Source organism: Cyprinodon variegatus, unplaced genomic scaffold, assembly GCF_000732505.1.
Source record: "Cyprinodon variegatus isolate N-32 unplaced genomic scaffold, C_variegatus-1.0 Scaffold436, whole genome shotgun sequence".
In the NCBI taxonomy this organism is placed as follows: domain Eukaryota; kingdom Metazoa; phylum Chordata; class Actinopteri; order Cyprinodontiformes; family Cyprinodontidae; genus Cyprinodon; species Cyprinodon variegatus.
In genome coordinates, this window is record NW_015150889.1 from 687101 (window position 1) to 702845 (window position 15745).

Sequence of the window (15745 nt, forward strand, 5' to 3'; positions counted from 1 at the left end):
TTGGGTGTACTATTCCTTTAAGGAGAATTTAGAGGAGCCAATTAACCTAACAGTCATGTTTTTGGACTGTGGGAGGAAGCCGGGGTACCTGGAGAGAACCCACGCATGCACGGGGAGAACCTGCAAACTCCATGCAGAAAGACCCCTGGTATTGAACCTGGAACCTTCTTCCTGCAAGGCAGCAGTGCTACCCACTGGGTCACTGTGCAGCTAATCTTTGGCAATCAGATTTATTAATCGCTGAATTGAAAAAAATTATCGATAGATTAATTGATTTGTAAAATAATTGTAGCTGCAGGTCTACACAAGATAAAACGTGAACTGTAGTTTTGTGTCATGGTGGCAGTACATCAGTACATGCTTTAACGACATAAAATATGTCTAAAAGACTGAAATCCTCCAACTGTTGAAAATGTACCTAACTTTGATTTGTAGCTTGTTTTTCTAGATGAAAAACTTTGGACCTTAATGAAAATGCTGTCGTTGCATAACAGACCATTTGCAGTGGTGACCTGCTTGGCAGTTTCAAACCCATGTACCTTTAAATTATGTAACTATTAATTTAAGCGTTTTCTATTGTGTCTATTTTCCCACAGTTATGTTACGCTTTGAAGCAGTTATTTTTGTTTTTATGTTTATAATTTTAGAAAATGTTCACCAGATCCTTCTTTTTAGGTCACTCAAAATGTCTTCCTTTCTCCAGTTTCCTTCTTCTGTTCTTCCTACACTAGAATAACTGCTATGTTTTGATCAATAATTGAAATAAGTTCAATTGAAGTCATATTGTTTATGTTCCACACATTCATCAGAAACCACTGAAAGGATCATCTGTGGTGATCCTGATTTGTAGGAACCTACTCAGGGGGTTGTAATCTTTACTTTAAATAATGCCGAAGGTAATTGGATCTTTGTGCTGGACACGTATGCAGTGTGGTCTGACTAGAAGCTCTTTAAATTTTGTTAGCTCAGCCAAACTTTTCTTTGGAGGTCTTATTTGCTTTGTGATTATTTGCTGAGTCAACTCCCATGAGCCCCGGGGTGTCAAAGGAAGAAGCAGTCAAAGTCTGTCTCTACTGCTGTGTCTGAATCGGCAGTAGGCCACCAGCCATTAAGCCAGTGCCCTAGCATATCATTATCGCACCAAACAGCTGAGATGTACAGAAATTGATGTGAAACACATAGATATATGCAGAGAAAAATCATGTTTGGATCTTTCCCCATGTTCTTTTAATCCAGCCTCTTTTGGTATTAGGTCTGTTCTACTGTTATGTGACCAGTGGGCCGTGTTCTTTTGCTCTGCTGCTTTAAGAGAAGCTTGGAAACACATGGGGGTGGGTCCCTCCTCCCAGTTTACGGTTGTCTAATCCACTGGTGTCAAAGCTCTTAAGTTATCCTAATGGGTGGTGTATGGTGGATTGTTTCCTGGTTTAAGTTAGTGAAGCATTTGTTTATTGAGGACTCTTTATGGTTTTTAAAACAGTTAATTATTTGTTTATTGACACTGTATACTTTCAATTTTATTTAGTGGTAAAGGAGGTGGTGAGATGCAAATATTTTTTGAAGTAGAGGGACTTTGAAACTCTACTGAGGCTCTGGATCTATTATGGTCCAGGTTATGTGGGAATGACCTTAGGAGATGATGATCCTGTTTTAGCAGAAATGATGAAGATAAAAGGATTTCTTTGGTGGTGGGCATAAAATGTTGAGTAGGTAAAAAATTGGCCAGGAAAATGTTAGAGGATTTATAATGTTCTGGCATGGGCAAGTTGATTTTTAATTTGGAAAAATCGAGATGTTCAAAGAGCACATGTTGCTCTCCTCTCTTCTGTGTTTAACAGGGCATTGTTGGGGAAACAGTAGTAACAAAACATGCTTTTAGCTTAATATATAATCACAAAAACCTACATCAAATGTAGAATATAGATGGCATAACAGCTGTATATCGACTTGGCGATATATCATGTTTTTCGGCTTCCCAATTTAATATTGATCTTTTAAGTTTCTAAAATTGATTAGAAAAAAAAAACAACTATTTTTGCCTAAAACATTGAGGGGAAAAATGGTTTACCTCTGCACCGCCACCCTGGCAGATACAGCTGTGGAGCCCTTTTTCCGCTGGGCACAGAACCCTATCTGTAGGTGAGGCAGTTAGAGTGAAAGACGTGAACCGACTCAAACCCCAAACGACATGGATAACAAAATAACTGAATGACCAATATCTTCTGATGAACATATACAGCACTTGCTTTTTTATCAATACATTTAATTTTGTTAGCTGGGAAAAATAATGCAATATCATGATAAGGGCTGCAACTATCGATTACTTTGCAAATCAATAAAATAATTGGATAGACCATATTGACGGAACAAAAATATTTTTGATTTTGAATGCCAAATATCTGCAGTTTTTATTTATTTTTTTTTTTATTTTGGGCTAATTGCTGCTCAACGTTGGCTGATTTGTCAGCTAAAGGCTTGTTTTAGTGTCTCTGCAATCCAGTCAACCATTTATCGATTACTAGTTAGTAATAGATAGTTGACGATTATTTCAATAATCGATTATCACGATTAATCCAATTAAATGTTTCAGCCCTAATCCTCATAATATCATATTGTGACCCAGGTATCGTGATACGTATTATATCACGAATACACCCATGCAAATACTCTATTGTTTTTAGACATTTTTGTTGTCAGAATTGATCTTTAATCAGGGGAGCTGTTAGTTGGTAGATGGCATGGTATATTTTACTTCTGGTGGTCTGCAAAATCATATTTTGAAAAGTTGATAGAAAATATAAGAACAAAATGTAGCGAATTTCTGTAGGGGTGTAAATTTTTAAAAAAATTATGACTGAATAATGACGGTGCTACTTTCAAAGCTTTCTCAGAAGCAGTGCATCTTTAAAATGTACAGACCTACAGCAGACCCTTTGTAAAGCTGCTTCCATAGATTGACACAATTCATTTCTGGGGATAAAAGCTCTGACATTTACTTAGTGAAGGTGTTATCACATTAGGCATAGAGAGGCTCTCTGTTATTCCACCATCAGCTTTAATTTTGTGCTGTCTGTCATTACATTAGACACCATAGTCCATTTTTTGTTACAAGCTCAAAACCTCAATTAGTGTGCAAGCTAAGGCCTGGGGATGACTCATTACTTTAATAACAGCCTGTAATGCATTGTACTCCTATGACAACTATCATTTTGTGTGTCGTAGGTCTTTCACAAATGTGCCGTTTGCCTCATCATCCCAACCATTAGCTTAGTCGCAAATTAGTGGGCTGTTACCTATTGATACATTTAGCACAACTTCTACTGATATTTAGCCTTTCTTTACCTTTAGAGTAGAAGCAAAAATCAACTGCAACTATGTTTTTTTATCTCTTTCCCAAGCCTGACCTCCATCTGAGTGTAATCTGACAACTACCTGTTCTCTGTCCTTGCAACACACCAGCATCGGGAAACCACGGGGTTTGTTTCTTTGAAAAGAGAAGACCAGAAAAATTGTTTGGTTAGAAATCCCTGATGACACTTTTAGAACCATGATTCTTTTTTATGTCTGTGTTTAGTCACGAGGTTTGTTAAACAGAATACGCTTTATATGGCATTGTTACAAAGACATGTAACCTTGCTTTAAAATGAACAATTTTCCTTCTTTATTTTGGATTTGCAGACCTGTAGCCCAAACACACAGTTGGTTTCTATTGGAGACAAGGCCCACTTAAGCAGGCAGTGATCAATCCTCAGCTTTAATTTCTTAATGGCAGCATTGGCCCTCTGGCCCTGTCCCTTCTCTGCAGCTCAAATTGTTTTTAAATGGCTTCGCTTTGCAAAGCTCTCAGCTCTTCTGATTGCATTTGTATCGGTCAGAGCTGGATAAGGGCTTTTGTTGCAGCCTGCATTAGTGTTAATTTATAATGCACATGTTTAGGTGCCATATGTGTGCCTCTGAGCATATGTTTGTGTGTTTTGAGGCACACACGTATTGATGTGAACATCCAAGCGATGCTGGTTGTGAGTACTCAGACTTTATGTCTGTGTGTGTAGCTTCTTTGTGATTGATTGAAACTTTGAAGGAGCCTTTTTTATTGATTTCTGTCACCATCATGAGGGATTTTTCTCTTCAGTGAGCTGTTGCATGTACTGTGATACTTAAACACGAGATGTTTCATAAGATTATAATGTTATGTCACCTTTTTTGCCCTAAATTGTCACTCTTCAAACAAACCCAAGGCAAGAGCAAAGATTCTTCTAAAGAGTTTTAGTTATATTTTAAGTTTGGGAGTCTTACTGCTGCTACTGAAACTGCTGATGAGATGGGATCTGAGTTTTTGCCCTGTTAGGAACACATAGTTAACCTCAATATACTCATTAGTAGAATTCTGTAGGCAGTTTTTGGATTTTAAATAGGATTCTTTCTTGCACTATATGCTAAGTATGGTGAACTACATCAATTTATCATGCATATGTGCTGCAGTTCAGTGGAGGGGGTGTTTGTCTGAGAGGTCGCCTTGCTTTATGGCATATGAATGCCTCAGTATTGGGAGGTTATGCTGGTTGGACTGGAGGCAGTAAAAATCAGGGAATATCCAAAGTTTTCACGCTGCATTTTCTGGGAATTTTGTCTCCTCAACAAGTCAATTTTTGTTTTAACAGGTATTTGGCCCGCGGTAATCAGATGATTAAATTCACGGTGCATTACCACATTTTTACTTGCTGTAGATGGAAAGACGATTTTCAACGCTAAAGCCAGGCTCTTAGCATGAAAATTCAGTCATGAAAAGAAGTGTTGATAGTGTTCGGTCAGTAAAGATAACAAAATGTACTTCTAAATTTGATTATTGAAGCTTTTACTATTTTTCTGCTCTAGTTGTTACATGTAAAGATTTTATTCAGTAGTATTATCTTGTCATCTGCTAGTTCCCCCTGTCTTCTTATCCCTTATGGTGTAATTAGGCCATACTTTTCTCTGCCTTCAGGCTTGATTATTTAGAGCAACAAATGACCCACCTCCCATTTCTTCCTGCTGCCACTCTGTTTACCCCTTCTTTTATCATTGTACAGCATGGGTACTTGTCAACATTAAATCTGTGCTGGAAACATTTCTCCTAATAAAAAAAACTACCTGACAACTCGTCCATTAGTGCATTTCTTTGTGTACCCTTTTTTTTCTTGTCCTCTCTTCCTATTCTGTCTTTCTTACACTGATTCACTCTCACTAATCTTTCTCTCTGTCTCCGTCTCCCTGTTGTTTTCCCTTTTGCTTATCCCTCTCTTCTGCCTTCATCTGTGCAGTATCATTCCCACTGACACTGACCGGCTCTTATGTAACTGTTAGGTGATGTGTCCCAGCCTGTTTAAGGGCCTTAAAGGCACACTGTCCCTACAAATATTGATCCCCCCCTGGTTTTAAATATTGAAGTTGTCTAATTGTGCTAAAAAGTAAATTTTATGTGGATTTATTATCGTATGAAATAAAGAATTTGCATATCATGTTTATGTCTTAATTTAGAGGTCTTAAATGCACTTTGGCAGAATAAAAGCTAATCATGTTAAATATTTTCTTCCCAATCATTATTTGTAAAATGAGTAAGCAGATATAAAACTGGGAAATAATGTCTGCCAGTGAAAAACTCCTTGTGGAAACCAGTTGATTTGAAGCCCAAAGAAAAACAGGTGGTGGCAAATGATAAGATGGTTGCACTTTTATTTTAGTCAACACACATTGACGTCTTCATCTGGCCATCAGGTTCGGGTGACAATGGTAATCTGAGTTTTGTAGCTTAATAGATGTGTCAGAACTTTAATGTTGCCCATTTCTCAGTAAACGGGTATTCTAAGGTCTTGATCTTGGCATTTCGGAATTTCTATGCAAGTGCCAAGTGGTGTGTTTTGGAACCTGTATTTTTACTAACGAGGGGTCCCATTTAGGGTAACCAAATAACTACCCGGGTAAAAGGGAGTCTTTGTAGCAAACAGGCAGAGCTGAATCTTCAGCAAATCCTCAGCTCTGTTGGGAATCCATGCAGGTAGAGTAGGAGTTTATTTTCATTGGTACAAAATTCAGCCAATCACAGCCAAAGACAGATTAAGCTGTAGTGGCTGGCTAAGTCACCCGTCCTGCAAACAGGAAGCCTGAGTTGTATCCCAGCTTGGGGGAATGAGCTGCCAGTGTGGGTTGAATTCACAGGGCCTTAGGCAAGACCCTTCACACTAACGCCTGCTTTGGAGAGTGGTGGCCTAGTGGTTAGGTGGGTTGGAATCCTCAGGTTCTAAATTCAAGCCCCACTCCCACAGCCTGCACTCTGGGTCCCTGAGCAAGACCCTTAACCCCCACACTGCTCCAAGGGTGCCGCACAATGGCAGCCCTCTGCTCCACAGGGGATGGGTTAAATGTAGATGTAGAGTTAATTTGACAGTGTTTGACAGTGTAACGACAATAAAATGCTGTAAAAGAATAAAAATAATCGGTAGTATCAGCTCAGCAATTTTAAGGGAAACTAAAGCTAAAACATTTTTTCTTGCCCTGATCTTTTTTAGAAATTCTTTTTAAAACTGAGAATATTCACACTATGTGTATCTTTCTAATTGTTAAAATAATTTCGACAATTTTTTTCGTTACTACTTTTAGAAATGCTCAGTAAACTGGCTCTATCACCAAACCTGAACCTTTACTGCAGGAGCTTTGCTTAGCTAATATTTTTATATATCCAAAACTGTATTCATCCATCTCCAAACAAGGCCAATACTGTAAGTGAGGCAAATATTTTATTATGATAGATAAAAAGTTGTACAGAAATTCTAATAACTTGGGTCCATTCAAGACTCACAGCAGGTAAACGATGATGCAAAAGAGTTTAATGAAATTTAAGTTAAAGTTAAACCAAGAAAAAAATTGTGGACAACATTTAGTGTGAATCAAGTACTTTGTACCATTATTCTCAGATTCTGAAAATGTGAATGACTAAATTTAGACAACATTTCAAATTATAGTAAATATTTGCTACTGGCCTATGGAATATTTTATGGCCATGCTTCCTTACACTTCAAACATAAATTGTTAACAAATTGAGTAAACTAATAAGAGCAAGCTCTATGGGTGGCTGAGTAATATCATTTAGGAAAAGCTACTTTCGCTTCTCATTTAATCAGAAAAGATTTTCAAATATGTGCAATAATGTCAACATAACTCTTTAAATATGTACCTGTAAGGTTTTTTTTTATCCCTTATGTACATTTTCTAAGGGATATTCTATTCTATCTATCTACTTGTTGTTTTTTGTCTTTGTTACTATCCTGCTGCTGGAACTAACTGAAGTGAAAAGAGGTACCTGTTGGCCCATCAGTTCCCAACAGCTCTGGCTAGATTCTAGCCTTTGCTGTTGTCTAAATTGTGTCCCTTTTACTGAACCATATGGGGGAAGTCTAGCAGCATGATATTGCCATATGGTGCATCTTTCTTGCTCAGTAAAAGCTTTATTTAAATGTCGCCTGAGTTTTATGTTCTTCCTATTTTTGAACCAGATTACAGAAGTATTCTCCAAACATTCTCAGCATCAATCATATTTAAAACAGACATTTTCAAATTATTGTGGGAAAAGCGAAAGTGCCTATGTGAATTAGCTATTTCTATCTAAAGTAATTACTGACACCCACTGTATTCCCACTGGGCTGCCCACATATTGCCTTCAGGCTCATTACAGTGATACATTGTTTTTTGTGAGTCATAATCTGCGTTTGATAATGCTCTGAGCTGGTTGTTTACATCATCGGGAGATTAAAATAATTTGAAAATTGTTATTAGTTGTACAGACAGATTCTGAGAGGAAACAGAAGAATATTTTACTTTAACTTTGCCTCTCTTATTTCTATAGAATCTGACACTGTGAACATGTACAATAGTAAATACTATGCATTAACACACAATTATTTTGCTATTAATAACTAAAGTAAAGATTTACGAACTTGAGAGTTAATTACTCTGTTGCTGTGCAAAAAATAAATAAATTGCATGCTCAGTTAGGCCCCGTCTCAATGCTATGATAGCCACACTCTGACTTCTACTTGGTTGATTTTTGGTACGTTTAAAAACCTTTAATGTAAATAAAATAAAGTGCTCTTTTTTCACATTTTTCTTTTACAAATAAAACCCATTTAATTTCATTTTCAGAGAAAAAGGTTTTATACATCAATCAAATCCAGTCATTGCAGATGACCGCCTACATGGAGCCTGGTTCTGTTGGCGGTTTCTTCCAGTTAAAGAGTTGTTTCTCCGCTCTACTGTTGCTGCGCTCATGGTCAGAGTTAATAGATTTCTGCAGAATCACCTTCACTGTGCAAGTGACTATAAGATGTTCCTTCATGCTCATTCTTAGAGAGTTGAATGCCTCAATCCTGCGGTCGGCTTTCATTGAGAAACCTTTTAACCAGCTTCAAGAAAAAGTTTAATCTTTATTGCAATGTTTGAAAACTAAGTTATTTATGGAATTTATGGAACTGACTTTGAACTTGGACTGGTATTAACTAACTGTTGTTTGGAATTGGTACTTTATAAATAAATGTAGCTGAATTACTTAGCTGCAACAGACTGTCCATAGACTGCCGGAGGACTAAGCGGGAGTGGATGGATGGATGGATGGATGGATGGATGGATGGATGGATGGATGGATGGATGGATGGATGGATGGATGGATGGATGGATGGATGGATGGATGGATGGATGGATGGATGGATGGATGGATGGATGGATTACTTGAAAGTAATTGACCACATATTTGGAAAAGCAAAGTCCTGTTTCATTAGTCCCAACCAGGCCTTTTTCTACAGGTGGTTTAAGCTAAATGTAAGCTAAAGAGCTGGCAGGATGCCCCCTGTTTGCATAAATATGCTAGTCTGTCAGTCACAATGGTATACATTTTGTATGTGATAATTTTTTTTGGTATATAAAAAGACCAATCCTTTTTTTTAAATTATACATAATTATAGCTGAACTCTGTTTTATTTTCTTGTCTTCTATTGCTTTAGGTGCTGATAACTGCTGAAGATGAGTAGCGGAGGGGGGGACACTCCTGAGCCCCCCAAAGGGGAGTCTCTAAAGAGGAAAGACTGTCAGTCGGACCTTCTGGGACCCAGGTGAAAAATCTTTAAAAAGATTTTAAAAATCAATAGAGAGAGCTTGTGTTTGTCGGTGCATTATTTTTCTATGATACTGGTAGTCGGTGCATTATTTTTCTATGATACTGGTAGTCTATTCTCCTTAAGATATACTGCCTATATACTCCATTGTTTTTTGTTTTTTTTTATGTTACAAACAAAAAACTAACTTTATTTTCATTACATAAAAGTCCAAAAGGTGGTTTGCATTCATGTTCAGCCCTTTTCTCTGATACCCCAGTGCAAGTGGTGCCTTCAGTGCATTTGTATAGAAGCCAATCTCTAAACTGCATAAGAGTTTGAGGCAGAACATTGCACATCACTGTCTGCATCCCCATATCCACAATGAATCATAGTGGGGGCACCATGATGCTTTAGGTGATGCTGCTCAGGTGCAATTGAAAGTTTAACAGAGCTAAATAAAGGGATTTACAAACATGTTATAGAGTGCTAAATACTTGAAAAAAGAGGTAGAGGTTTGCCTTCCATCAAACACAAATCCCTAAACATACGGCCAGAGCTCCAATAGAATATAGTTTGGCTGAAATTATATTTATGTTTTAAAATGGTCAAAGTTACCACTTAATCCGATGTGGGATATTTGGCTAGACATGATGAGTGTGTTAACAGATAATTTTTTTTTTACTTATATGGAACCTTTTCCGAATGTTAACATACATTATGTATTGCTTTCAATAGTCCATTTTAGAAAGAAAGAAGTATTTGGGTTTTGGAAAGTGCAAGAAGAGAAGTGTTACTGTTGCCTTTATACAGCCGGGAGTTTATGTAACAGCAGAAAAGTTGTTGTATTAATGATGCATCATGTTCTTTACAAGGAGGTCAAGCGACTCGTTACTGTCAGGTCATAGAGAGGTCACAAAGTTAATTTAGGGTCACTGGGGAGGTCTTCCTCCCACGGAAAAGAGCTGGTCAATGCACAAAGACAAAAGCATTGGGGCGTATTGTTCGGCAGAGAGCGGTGATGTTTTTCCACTGTTTGTCTTAGCAATTACCACCATTTAGGCCTTTTCTTCTCCAGCTGAGTTTATTCATGCTGTTGGCATAATTTCTTGCTGTGTTGCAGCCCTAAGAGAAGTACGGAGAGGCGAAACAGGGAGCAGGAGAACAAATATATCGAGGAGCTGGCAGAGCTGATCTTTGCCAACATCAACGACATTGACGACCTCAACGTCAAACCCGACAAATGTGCCATCCTCAAAGAAACAGTGAAGCAGATTAGGCAGATCAAGGAGCAGGGTAAGCATCCCAACCTATTCATTTTATTCCTTCTTCTTTTGAAGAAATTGTTATTGAATTCACAGGTTAGCTTGCGGTCAAAAACTCGTTGGGACTGACACTTTAATCCTTATAATGGACATACTTTACGGGTATGAATATACATGAATATAAGCATTAATGTTCGGTATGTATTTAGTGTATTTTAGATAAAAATTTTAGATAAAAGTTTTGATTGACTTTGATCAGCAGTAAACAAAAACTTTTTTTATCTTCATAAATGAAATTGTTTTAATTCGGTTTCGGTCTAACTGTTATGGTCTAACCCCACTAAGGCGTGATCCCCACATACACATTTATTTGGTAAACATGCGTATAAAACCAACAGAAAACAAAAATGTAGGTTTTAAATACACTGCTAATACATATGATTAAAAAGATGCTGCATGAAAGATTTTATGCTTATTATGAATGTAGTAAGATCTTTATTAGATCACAAAAGTATGTCAATCCATCGTCACCACCTTCACCACCATGCTTGACAGTTTGTATGGAATAGTCTTTTTTCTCCGTTATGATTATGAGCAGACATGCTTAGATTGATCCCATCTGTCTCAGGGACATTGTTGCAGAAGTTTTCTGCTTTATTCAGATCAGATCTATACAGTATATGAAATCCTTATCACCAATGCGTTATCAGTTTGATCAGTACTGCAGTTGCAAAACTTATTGACACACTTTTTTACAATTACGGTTACAATTTCTCAAGCATGAAGAATTTATGAGCAGACTGTTAATCATCCATTTGGCCAATCTTACTTCAACTATTGGTCACACCTGATGTAAGATTGTTATTTGCTGGGATTTTATTGCTGCTTTGGTGCAGAGTGCTTTAAATATTAGCTTCCTCAGTCTGTTTTCTGCTATGGTAGCTCACAATCATAGACAACAAACAGGTCTGTTGATTTTGTAAGCTACCATGACAGAAAAGGTGAAAATGAAGATAGTATCCTAAGCAATCAACACCCGAGCAGTCCATCAATTTCTGAAAATCATAACACATCTGACCACCTGGTTGCCTTTAAGGACCAGTAGTAACTGTAGGCATAGAAAAAGAACAAGAGTCTGTATGAGATTTAGATAACATTACATGAAAAAACCCCACAAAAAACTCATTAACAATACTTTTCTCTACAGATTACTAGGGTAAAAAAAATAAATACTTCTTTATTTTCATTCATGTTTTGATAAAAAATGCAATTATTTATGTTCTTCTAATAATAGGGAAGCCTTTATTTTCATCACAGCATTCAGATGCTGTATTTGTTGACTTAAACGTTTCCACTGATATTTTTATCAATCCATCTTTTGATTGATGATTTCTTATAACTTTAAGTTGTACAAACTCCTTTTCTAACCTGGCAAGCATAATTAGAAATGGGTAAAGATTAGGTTTAGTTCCATACATTATTAATCTGGGACAGCTCCCATTGAATGTGTTCGGATAAAATTCTGGACTTTCAACAGAACATTTCAACCAGGAGAAACAACAACAACTTACACTTTTGCACTTTCACTGTTCCTCTTTCATAGACGAAATTGTGGATTCTGACACAACAGATGTGATAGCAGCAGCTACATGTACAGTACATCCTCCTGTGCCGCTATGTTTACTTTGGTTCGGTTGTGGGCTCAGCAGCTCTTGCTTTCGTCGCAGCTGTATGTCCTGCCCTAAACCGTAGTACTGCAATGTGATTGGCCATTCCTTTTGGGCTTGTCTCAAACAGTCTCGAGCGATACAAGATGGAGTCTGGTTTGTTTCCACAAATTCTGCAAGCATTTGGCTTCCCAGGCGAGGTTACTCCATATCGTAATCCTAATATTTAGCTTCCTCTATAGATTCATGTGAGTAAGATTCAATCAGAACTCCAAAGCACTATTACACTACATCCAATCAGGAAAATGTTTTTATTTTATTTAAAGGTTACAATGAATTAAAATGTATGTGAATAATTATGTCCTTAAATATAATTGTATAAATAGCACATTTATAGAAGAGTTTTCAACTTATATCTTTGGTTTTGGCTGCAGTAGGTCCCAAACTTTAAAATTCATCTAGGTGTCAGGTATAAAAATAAAAGGTTACTTTATTATTACAGTTTTTTGTAGTTTTTTTCCACTATAAAAAGTCACAAGCAATGTCTTATTTCAGATAGCCATTTTTTTAAATGTATCTATCTATCACAAAACCCCCCTTCAACTTCTCCTTCCCATGAAATTGGAAAATCTGTTAGAGGGGTGTGTGATAGCTGTGGGTATTAGAAAAGCTCAGAAGTGATGTTTGTAAAACGAAGTAAAATGAATATGCTAAGACTCCCAAAGGTTACCTTTGAAATCCCTGGAGCCAATGAAGACTTCTTAACTTTTAAAAGTAAATAGAAAACAATCCCCGTCACAGTGTGAAGCCACAGACTGTGAAATGACGGTAATAGTGAGACAGACTCTGCTCAGGCACTTATATAACAGTGACGAACATGCCTTCGAATAAGCCTTGAGAGAGAAGCGGAGGATCTACTCTTCGATCTGTCCCTCAGTTTCTCTTAATCTTTACTTTTTCTTCGTGACTTTATCACCTTTACACATTCCTTGGCATCATATTTAATCCTCTTTGCATGCTTTAGAACTCTTTTGAAAAGCATGTTTTTTTACATCTTTCCATTCACTTAATACCATCTTCTCATGGTTTTTGCTCTTTTTTCTTATCTAGTATTTTTTATCCATCCGAAAATCACTTAAATATTTTGTCTACAATATTCTGCTTCTCTTTTTTTTATTCCTTTTCTTACTTGATTAACTGTTCTATCTCAGCCTACTGTGCCTTCTGTTTTGGTCCTTTTTTTCTTTGTTATCATAACCATTGGATGTCTTTTCTCCATTTCCCCCTTTCTTCTATGTTTTTGACTTTTTTCTGTTACTTGATCCTGTTTAAATCCTTTCACAAGATTTTCTTTTTCTGACCCTCTTTATGAACATACTGTAATGTTATTTTGTTTTCTTTCATGTGCCTCATTTATTGATTCCCTTTCCTACCGGTAATTTGATTGTCCTTTGTATTGTCCACTTATATTCACTTTTTTTATTGTACACTTTATAACCACTATATCCATTTTTGTATCGACACTTATATCCACTTTTAGCTTTCTTGATTGTATTTTAATCATATTCATTTAGCTCAATGCTCCATTGAATACAGCAAAAATGGACATGAATGTGATATAGATTCTGTGGATCTTATTGAATTAGCAAAGTCATTATTTTTTCCAGCTGGACAAATAGAATGATGCTAACACCACCATGCTTAGATTCTTAGATTTATTATTTTCCTCAGCTGATGATAGACAGTTTGTCTCTCTCCAGACCCGCATAATCATAGAACACATTCAAAGGACAAAGAACAATAATACAAATATGAAAATAGATGATTCGAAAATAATTTCTGGCCTTAGATCTTCCCAATGTTTTGAATAGTGGCGAGTCCAACAAATCCCTTTATACTAAAATAGAAATCACCCTCTGTACTCGTTCATGATCACTTAGCAGAACTTGGTCGGCTGTTATGTTAAAGAACTTGTTGAACCTTCATCAGTTATGAAATATTTTGGGCGATTGTGTTTATATGTACGCTTTCTGAATAAGATAAAATCACTTATTTCTAAATCATACGTTATAGATCTTATCTATAAGAACATTTGATGATCATTAACAATCCTTGGTTTGTATGTATAAAATCCATGCCCATTATGACTTGAAACAGTGTCCTAACTGTCATCTTTTCTTTCATCTGTTGTCATTTTCCCGTCTCCTCCTTTTGTGCCTGTGGTCACCCAGTTGGTGTCCATGTGTCATTGCACTGTTTGCATCTGAAAACAACAGCTGAATAAGCACAGGCTCACTCATTGAGATAATGCTCAAGTCACACAGCTGTGAGGTCAACAGCAGGAAAACACACCATTGCTTAGGAACATTTAACTGATGAGCTAAATTAAATAAAAAAAAAGGTAAATGTTATTAGAGAGAAAAAGCGGGATAGGAATATCTATCTGTCTGTCTCTCTATGAAATATATATACATATACATATATAAACAAATTTCTTTGCTTTTTCTTTTCTTTGTTTTATTGCTGCAGGAGTGCCTGGGATTATCACTATTGTTGTTGTTCCAGCAGTTAGAGAGACATGATTTTTAACATCAATAAGGACACTTATTAATAACACTTATTGACTATGACTCAAAACAGCCACTCGTTATGTTTCCCGCTCACAAGCATTACCACACTGAACTTTTTCTATGTGCTGCAAGTGCTGCTGAATGCAGTGAATTTCAACTAATGAGTTTTGCATTAGTCAATGAGGAAGATATTTGGTGTCAAACTGTTAAGTCATTCATGTGCATTCCTTAAGGATGGGCTTATGGACAGTTTATAGATGCGTTTTTTTTCTTTTATTGATTGGAGACCACATCACTGTTCTTTTTCAGAAAAAAACTGTTCTGAATCAAATTTGAACATTTATTTACTTCATGTGAAATAAATTGTAATATATTTTATGATTTAAAGAAACTTAGTCCCTTACATGTACTTCCGTCCGCCTTGCACTGCAGTGCTGTTCCAGGCTCTGCAGTGACAGAGTTTTAAGGGCTGATGAATCCACAGCTCCAGTCCCAGAAAAGGAATGTCAGCTATGTGGCGAATGGGGCCATGGGAGGCTTAACAGTCCGGTGGTACGGCCATGGAGGAAAGGGAAAAAGTTGTTGTAAAAATGCTCAAGAAAATTGTGCAATGACCCATACTGTGGGCATTATGCCAGCCACTCAAATGTTCATGTTCCCTCATTTGCTTTCATTTTTATGTTTCTGTTAGCATGCAAGAATCAGACTGGCATTATAGGAACAGAAAGTTTTGCCAAGGAACTGAATATTCATAAAGTAATCTTGTATGAAAACACAAAGTTTGCACGTGGGTAATGGCTTCGTCATGACTTCTCAGTTTTATCTGGCTGGTGGGACAGATAACATACGGCAAATGCTTTACTCTTAGCAGCTGTTTTCTTCCTAGAAAGCAACACAGAGTTATACATTGCTTCTTTTCATCTTTAGGATGCTGTGCTTTTACATTTTGACCTGTTAAGAATCAATGAGTCATGCATTTTCAACAGCACTCTATAGTTTTTTCTTCTTTTTACTTTCATTAATAACCACAAAACTGGCTTAAATTGGAAGGCTTCTTTCATTGAGGTTTCAAGACATTTTTCATTAATAGGTTGGATTATCCAACATTAACTGTGCAATGATAA

The 15745-nt window shown here is 36.8% G+C and overlaps 1 protein-coding gene across 1 annotated transcript in view; it reads left to right on the forward strand.

Moving 5' to 3' along the window:
* The window catches only part of LOC107093624 (nuclear receptor coactivator 2-like), a 40615-nt gene extending 29016 nt beyond the window's left edge, over positions 1 to 11599 (forward strand). Inside the window, exons 2-4 of the mRNA XM_015388804.1 lie at positions 9030 to 9137; positions 10243 to 10415; positions 11592 to 11599. Coding sequence (XP_015244290.1) covers positions 9049 to 9137; positions 10243 to 10415; positions 11592 to 11599 — 270 coding nt within the window. The 5' untranslated portion in view covers positions 9030 to 9048. The remainder of the gene's footprint in view (positions 1 to 9029; positions 9138 to 10242; positions 10416 to 11591) is intronic.
* The last annotated feature ends 4146 nt before the right edge of the window (positions 11600 to 15745 follow it).